This window comes from Ornithodoros turicata, chromosome 1 (genome assembly GCF_037126465.1).
Source record: "Ornithodoros turicata isolate Travis chromosome 1, ASM3712646v1, whole genome shotgun sequence".
Classification (NCBI taxonomy): domain Eukaryota; kingdom Metazoa; phylum Arthropoda; class Arachnida; order Ixodida; family Argasidae; genus Ornithodoros; species Ornithodoros turicata.
In genome coordinates, this window is record NC_088201.1 from 218,338,709 (window position 1) to 218,347,538 (window position 8,830).

The 8,830-nt window shown below is 46.6% G+C and overlaps 1 protein-coding gene across 1 annotated transcript; it reads left to right on the top strand.

Annotated features, from left to right (window-relative positions):
- The first annotated feature begins 5,917 nt into the window (after window positions 1–5,917).
- LOC135394654 (uncharacterized) lies at window positions 5,918–6,442 on the top strand. The gene has a single exon (XM_064625504.1). The coding sequence runs from the start codon at window positions 5,918–5,920 to the stop codon at window positions 6,440–6,442; it is 525 nt and encodes a 174-aa protein (XP_064481574.1).
- The last annotated feature ends 2,388 nt before the right edge of the window (window positions 6,443–8,830 follow it).

An 8,830-nucleotide genomic window follows, 5' to 3' on the forward strand; every position in this document is an offset into this window, starting at 1 on the left:
TTCTGGATCTTCACAGCTTTTTCCGACGTTATTAATCCTTTTGTCGTACATTTTAATCATTATACCATGACATTTAATATATTTGCCATCCGAATTAATCCTCCTTTCATTATTTTAATCCTCATTTCACATAATTTAATCCATTTCTCATGCAATTTAATCCAAGTGACTATGTGTGGGCTAAGCGACTTTTTTTTTAATTTGGGACAATTCCCATGTGTACGGGTATTGCACATGCTTTTAATTAATAACGTGGGTTTCTGCACAATAATGGGATACTGTGGGACTGTCAACCTGGATTACGGTATTGTGGGTCTATTCCCATGTCTACGAATTTTACCCATGGTGTTCATTAAAAACGTGGGTTTCTGCACTGCCAATCTGGATTGCGGTATTGCGGGAGTATTTCTATGTCTACGAATATTACTCATGCTTTTCATTAGGTATGTGGGTTTCTGCACTGTAATGGGATACCGTGGGACTGTCGATCTTGATTACGATATCCTGGGACTATATAAGCAAGCCTACGGGTATTCCCCGTGCTTTCGGTTAAAGTTTTCGTACTGTAATGGGATACTGTGGGACCGTCAATCTGGATTACGTTATTGTGGGGCTATTTCCATGTCTATGGGCATTACCCATGGTTCTCAATCAAAATGCACGTTTCTGCAGTATAACGAGATACTGTGCGATTTTCTATAAGGTTTAGGGTATTGTGGGACTACTCCCATGTCTACGGATTTTACCCATGCTTTTAATTAAATATGTGGGTTTCTGCACTGTAATGGGATAGTGTGATTCTGTCATTCTTGATTATGATGTTGTGGGGCTATTCCCACGTTTACGGGTTTTACCCATAGTTTCCATTAAAACCACGTGTTTCTTCACTGTAATGGGATACTGCAGGGCTGTCCATCTGGATTACTATATTGCGGGACTATTTCCATGTTTGCGGGTATTACGCATGCTTTTCATTCAAAATGCGGGTTTCTGCACCGTAATGGGATACTGGGGGTCTGTCAATCTGGATTACGGTATTGTGGGACTATTTCCATGTCTACCGATTTTACCCATGGTTTTCAATAAAAACGCGGGCGTCTGAACTGTAATGGGATACTGCGGGATTGTCTATCTGGATTACGATATTGCGCGGCTATTTCCGTGTGTGTGGGTATTACGCATGATTCTCAAATGCTTCAAATGCTGGTTTCTGCAGTATAACGGAATACTGTGGGGCTGTCTATCTGGTTTAGGGTGTTGCGGGACTATTCTCATGTGTGCGGGTATTACCGACGATTTTCATTAAATATGCGAGTTTCTGCACTGTGATTGGATATTGTGATCCATATAGAGTGCCACAGTGCAGAAGCCCTCATTTTGAATGAAAAGCATGGGTAATATCCGTAGACATAGGAATAGTTCCACACTATTGTAATTGTAATCCAGATTGACAGACCCAGTGTATCATATTACAGCGCACAAACCATCGTTTTAAATAAAATCACGGGAAATACCCGGAGACGTGGAAATAGTCCCACAATGTCGTAATCAAGACTGACAGTCTCGCAGTATCCCATTACAGTACAGATTCCCGCGTTTTTATGAAACCATGGGTAAAATACGTAGACATGGGAATAGTCCTACAATACCGTTATCCAGGTTGACGGTCCCAAAGTATCCCATTATAGAGCAGAAACGCGCATTTCGAATGAAAAGTACGGGTAATGCCCGTAGACATGGAAATAGTCCCTCAATATCGTAATTCAGATAGCCAGTTCCGCATTATCCCATTACAGTGCTTAAACCCACGTTTTTAATGAAAACCATGGGTAAAACCCGTAGACGTGGGAATAGCCTCACAGTATCATCATCGAGACTGGCAGTCCAACAGTATCCCATTATGGTGTAGAAAACCACATTATTAATTAAAAGTATGCGCAATGCCCGTAGACACGGGAATTGTACCAAAATACCGTAATCAATATTGACAGTCCCGCAGTTTCCCATTAGTGCAAAAACTCGTGTTTTTAATGAAAAGCACGGGGAATACCCATAGACTTGCTTATAGTTCCAGGATATCGTAATCAAGATCAACGGTCCCACACTATCCCGTTAAAGTGCAGAAACCCGCATCTAATGAAAATCATGGGTAATACCCGTACACATGGGAATACTCCCACATTATGGTAGTCGATATACACAGTCCCACAGTATCCCATTACAATGCAAAAGCCCACGTGTTTAGTAAAAGTACGAGTAATATCCGTAGACGTGGGAATAGCCCCGCAATATCGTAATCAAGACTCACAGTCCCACAGTATCCCATCACAGTGCAGAAACCCGCGTTTTTAATGAAAACCATGGGTAAAACTCATAGACATGCTTGTAGTCCCTAGGACATCATAATCAAGCTAGACAGTCCCACAGTATCCCATTACAGTGCATAAACCAACATTTTAATGAATAGCATGGGTAGTACCAGCACACATGGGAATAGTACCACAATATCGTAATCCAGATACACAGTCGCATCCCGTTATACTGCTGAAACACGCATTTTGAATGAAAAGCATGGGTAATACCCATAGACATCGTGATAGTCCCACAATATCGTAATCAAGATCGACAGTCCAGCAGTATCCCATTATGGTGCAGAATCCCACATATTTAATGAAAAGCATGCGGAATACCCGGGAAATAGTTCGTAATCCAGGTAGACAGTCCCGCAGTATCCCATTACAGTGCAGAAACCCGCGTTTTTAATAGAAGCCATGGGTAAAACCCGTAGACGTAGGAATAGCCCCACAATACCGTAATACAGATTGACAGTCCCACAGTATCCCATTATGGCGCCGAAACACGCATTATTAATGAAAACATTGTAACAAGGACCGGGCAGGTTGGTACAGCTTGGGACAAAAGTTTACGGAACACCGGGGTGTCGCATTTCGCTGTTGGGACGACAGCCTAGCAGCCAAAAGGAGCAGACACACATACTGAAAGATTAACAGAATAGCCAGTCACCCGTTTCTTGTTCGATCTCTTCCTAATATCTTACACGGTGCCGCTCCGATGAAGGAATGTGCCAGTGCCGTGTTCCGTAAACTATTGTCCAAAGCTGTACATACTGCTGACAGCTGCAACGCAGTTATTATTAATGAAACACATGTGCAATACCCGTAGACATGGGAATTGTCCCAAAATAGATGGGAACTGTCCTAAAAAAGTCGCGCAGCCCGCACAAAATCACTTGGATTAAAGTGCATGAGATATGGATTAAATGATGTGAAATGATGATTAAAAATAATGAAAGGAGGATTAATTCCGATGGCAAATGGATAAAATATCATGGTATAAGGATTAAAATGTACGACAAGAGGATTAATAACGGCGGAAAAAGCTGTAGAAACGCTGCAACGTAAACACCCCAGAGAAGTTCCCTGTGAAGGCGGCCCATGATGCAGCGTAGGCCAACTAACGTCCCGCTCCGCCGGCAGGCAGACCGTTAAACAATACGCTACGGCAGGTGTACTCCGCAGGGGTAAAGTATCGAGAAATCACGTGACGGAGTGTTTGTCCACTCACAAGGTAGCAATTGCGGGGGGGGGGGGGGATTCATAGGCCTGAATCCGCGTGGGTCCATAGGGGAGACCACATGCGCGTCAGCCTGGTGTGTCGCTCCCTTACTCGGGGTAAGGACAAATAAGGTAGCTCCATGAGCGATACGGGAGAGAGGGTAACTGTGGATCAGCGCGTACATTTGACCAACCAACCAAACCGGACGGCATGATATGTTGTGTTTGACATCACCGGATCCTTGCCAGACTGAAAGATATTCCGCATTTATATTCCCACTTGTATATCTCGTTTTATGGAAAGAGATCCGGTTTTGCAGTACTAATGTGTCTCACAACGACTGCCTGACACCAAATGAGTATATGAATAAGAATAATAGGTGGAGCGGGAGGCAGGAGTGCCTGAAGGATTTAAATAAATGAATAGGAAAGAGGCAGAAGAATAAAGAATTAGTCCCCGTGCCACATGAGGTATAACAGGGACTGAATTCTGGAAGAAATAAAATAATGACAGAAGAGATAATGGGGGAGTAAGTATATGAAGGAAGAGGAGGGGGCTAACGAAACCACAGCCGCAGGAAACATCCATAAAATAATATTTTCGCTTCCATTACAGATGGGAGGGATTTTGTGATGTTGAAAGAGCTCTTCCGTGACCAGCCTTGAGATGACACAATATCAAATCTGATAACGTCTTCTGCCGTCTCTGTGTCCTTCCTCCTTTTCTGTCCTTTTTTAAATGCAATAACGTTTCTTTTACACACTTTTGTGGCCTCTGTGAAGCCGCGTCGCATCATTTTCTATGCAGTCTGACACGGTAAGGGGCCTTCCTCACTCTCGGGGAGCGCACTTTGCGCACGCTCTACGGCTGTGTTTAAAGGGGCGCTCGCGTCCGTCCTAGTTGATTTCCAAACTATAGTGTCATTTTATTGCTCATGGAGCACCCCATGTGTAAAATTGTACAAAACAAGGAAGAAGACGACGAAGGACTGATAGCACGGGGGCCCCGTACTTTGTTTTGTTGGGGTTTTATATTTATTATTCTCGCATTCATCTTTAACGTGTGAAGACGTGGCATTAAAATCAAGGGTTCTTGGTACCTGTCTGGTCTCACCTCCGCATCTCGATGGGCTTCGGTGGGCATAATCGACAACCTCCCTACATCGTAACGAACTGATCAGGATTTTCTTCAAACGAAACATTTGGTGCCGAAACCCGGGAGGGAAGGAACGCCTAAGTTATCATGCGTCACAGATTCGAACGTTTTTGTCATGCCTACTGATGTCGTGGATAGGCTTAAGGCCGAACGTGGTGCACGATGGGCACAAGCTACCAGGATTATCAACGATGCCACTGCTGCTATGGGAGATGCGAACTGTACCGTGGAAATCGTCAACGTTCTTCAGGAAAAGTTAGTGAACTGCAGCAAGGAACTTGGTTGTCTGGATGGCGAAGCTGAAGAGGTAACCACGGCAGAGAACTTTGAAGCGGAGTACGAATCGGTGCTGCGATACGAAGAGAAGGTAACCGAGGCTATGGCAAATTTGCGCCTAAAATTAGGGCGACTTCAATCGACAGCATCCACAACGTGTGCTGCTGCACATCAAAGGGTTAGAGTTTATCTTCGTTCACAGTACTCTTCACAAGAGGTGACCATTGAAGACTTAGAGATCCCGGAAATATGCATCAGCAATCTCCCCGAGGTTGATCCCAAGACCGTTGATGACCTTAGTAAGGCTGGTATGAGCATGGCTGGTATGAGCATAGCTGATGTGCCCGCAGTCTGCAACTCTACGACAGACGTAGGTGTCCTACTCGGCGTAGACTTCTTCGCATCTGTTGTCAGTGGTAGGCAGCATCGACTTCATGGCAATTTTGTTGCTTGGGAAACTATTTTCGGCTGGACGGTACAAGGACCGTCCGGAGTGCAAGCCGGAGATCACACCGCCATCTTCCACGTCATGGTCTCCAACCCTTCTAACGATATGTCTACGGTGCTGCACTCCTTCTGGAATTTAGAGCACCTTGGAATAACGGCAGATAACGAACAGTTACCCGACAGTGACGCTGTATTACAGAAATTCGAGGACTCTGTTAAGCTCGTCGATGGGCGATATCAAGTTTGGCTGCCGTAGAAGGATGACCTTATTCCCCAACTTGGAACAAATCAAACGACTGCTGAGCTACGCTTACGAAGTGCAACTCGTACTCTGTTAAGAGACCAGGACGTCATAAACCAGTATGACCAAGTCATCCGTCAGTATTTTGACAACAATCATGCAGTACGTGTCAACCCGGAGAAAGCTCTGAAGGGACCAGTTTACTATTTGCTGCATCACGCCATGATAAGGCCTGAGAGAGAGACCACAAAGGTCCGTATTGTGTTCGATGCCTCCTCAAGTTCGCCAGGATTTCTGTCCTTGAATGATCTCCTTCACTCCGGACCCAATATGAACTCAGACATTCTGTCGTTGTTGCTGAGGTTCCGCATACGGCACGTTGCTTTGGTTGCGGTCATCGAGAAGGCCTTTCTCCAAATATCTCTTCACGGCCCCGACACAGATGCATTACGTTTTCCGTGGTACAGCTCAACACCTCTGGCAGGAAAACCCTTGGGCAAGGTTGAGACCTGGCAGATGACCAGGGTGCCTTTCGGAGCGAGATCAAGTCCCTTTCTTCTCTCGGCGACTTTTCATCATCATTTACAGAAGTCTGAGGAAGATCACCTGCAAATAGCCGCTCTCCTCGTGCGTAGTTTGTACGTGGACGACCTAGTTATCAGCGTGGACACAACGGCAGATGTAGAAATGCTATACGAGAAGACTTGCCAGATTTTCTGTAACGCCGGCATGAAGGTAAAGAAATGAGTCACGGATGATGACACCTTACTCCGACGGAGTTTTCAAGACGCCAATGGCTTAATCGAGTCAGTCACGGGCCAGACAAAGAAGGTGTTAGGGATAAGATGGGATCTGCAACAGGACCAACTGCGGTGTTCTCTTGCATCAGCAGTGAGCTTCTCTTTGGAAAACGAAGTTACTAAGAGACAAGTCCTACAGTCCGTTTCGAAGATATACGATGAGAATGGCAGAATGGACCTGTTGGTACATGACTGAATTAAAACCGGAGCACGGAACACGGACAAGAACACACAGACTACACTTGGTCGACTATCAACTCATTTTTTGTGTGTGCTGATAATGTGTAAAATGTGTTGATAGTGGAGCAAGTGTCGCCTGTGTGTTCTTGTCCGTGTTCCGTGCTCCGGTTTTAATTCAGAAGATATAAACCCACTCGGCTTGATATCCCCCTTGACGATTACCGGGAAAATCCTCTTTCAAAGGATTTGGTTGGCGGGCTTGGAGTGGGATGATCCTTTGCCGGAAAACTTGAAAGTCATTTGGGACAATTGGAGTGCGGAGGTACAGGAGTTTACAGAGCTTGCCGTTCCTCGGTTCATAAAGGGTCTGCCGTCTTGTGCACCTACTATGGTTCATCTCTTCGACCATGCCAGTCCGGTCGCATACAGCGCGCTAGCCTATATCGAGACGACGTCGGAAGATGGTGGTTCCTGCGCGGAATTCCTGCTGAGCAAAAGCAGAGTCGCTCCCATCAAACGTCAAACCCTACCAAGGCTTGAGCTCATGGCTGCCCTACTTGCGGCGCGCCTATATCAGTTCGTCTGCGATGCCCTAGAGATGCAGCTAGACTGTGTCTGCTGGACTGACTCCTCCATAGCCTTGCATTGGATAACGGGATCTGGTCGCAAATGGAAGCCGTTCGTTGCTAACCGTGTCAAGGAGATCAACGAAGTCACTCGCAAGAACAGGTGGCGTCATTGCCCCGGAGACAACCCGGCACATCTTCTTACGATAGGGATTGCAGCCCATCAGCTGAAGAATTCCGACCTCTGGTGGAAGGGACCAGGATGGCTCAGTGCTCCGGAAGCATGGTCCCAAGCGGTTCACACAAAGCCTGCTCATCACAACGACTAAGCGTTGGAAGCGCCGTGTGTTGAAGGGCAAGTGTCGCTGGTCATTGTTCCTGAGATTGTCATTTCCCCGGACCATTTTAGTGGAGCCACTAGACTTACTAGGGACACCGCCTGGATTCTTCGCTATATTCGTAATCTGATATGTCCGCAAGATAGACAACGCGGTCCTCTCTCTACAGATGAGTTCAAGCTAGCGGAACGGTATTGGAATGGCTGAAACACGGCAAGTCCTGGCTGAAGCTGGTGAACTACCGGTTGAGGTCTACGTGAACGTGAAATGGCTCGGCACTTCCTACGTTTGCGAGCTCACATTCCCCGTCACCCGCTTCTCAGGAAAATTCGATACGGCCTTGAAAGCGACTTCTATCGAGTAGCGCAGAGGACACGCCAGACTCTCACTGGCCGATCCGCACCCCTGGTCACAGATGTGTTAATGGCTTACCACACTGTCTACGCAGCAGGCCACAGGCTAGTTCCCAGTGGGTTCCAGCCTATTGTGGTGTCGTGGGAAATGAGCAGGCCGACCGCACCGCAGAAGCAGCACTCTCGTATCGGAAACGGACCAGTGTTGTTCTGCTGAAAGGAGACTGTTGTTCCATTCTGCGACGCCTCGTGACACCCCTGACTTCCCGCCAATGGACAACCGACATTCTCCCCCATCTATGTTGAGCAGAGTTGATCCAACGCTCTCTTTCCGCATGTCACGAAACACCTCTCGTGCATTAATACACCGAATGCGACTCGATGCCTTTACAGCTCAGTGGCGTTACCGCTTGAGACAAGTTGACTCTCCCACCTGCTGCCACTGTGGTGCTCTAGAGGACACGGAGCACATTCTTCTGCATAGCCCTCACTACCAACCTTCCCGAACCGCACTCTTCGAGTCTCTTCGTCAGCTGGACTCTCGCCCCTTCTCCCTCTCGAAATTGCTTGGTCCCTGGCCCAATCCAGCCGAGCAACGATCAGCGCTCAATGCGCTTTTGACATTTCTGGACACCATCGGACTCCGATCGTTATTGTGAAGGGGCTCAGTATTTCATACCCCACATCCCCACCAGCAATGGGGTAGAGTATCGCTTCTGGCGATGAACCTCCCCATCTCCTTCTAACAATAAAGTTGTTGTTTGTTTGTTTTTTCTGTTCCGTGTCTCAGGTTTTGTTGTATCTTGTAAGGGCGAGCTCCGACCACACGACGTAGTTACTAACTTTATTCTCCTCATAAATATAAGGTTCCTATATCCTAAAAATAATAAATATATAT

Excerpts from the sequence above, each read along its gene's own strand:
- LOC135394654 (XM_064625504.1), top strand. The coding sequence starts at position 5,918 with ATGATAAGGCCTGAGAGAGAGACCACAAAGGTCCGTATTGTGTTCGAT.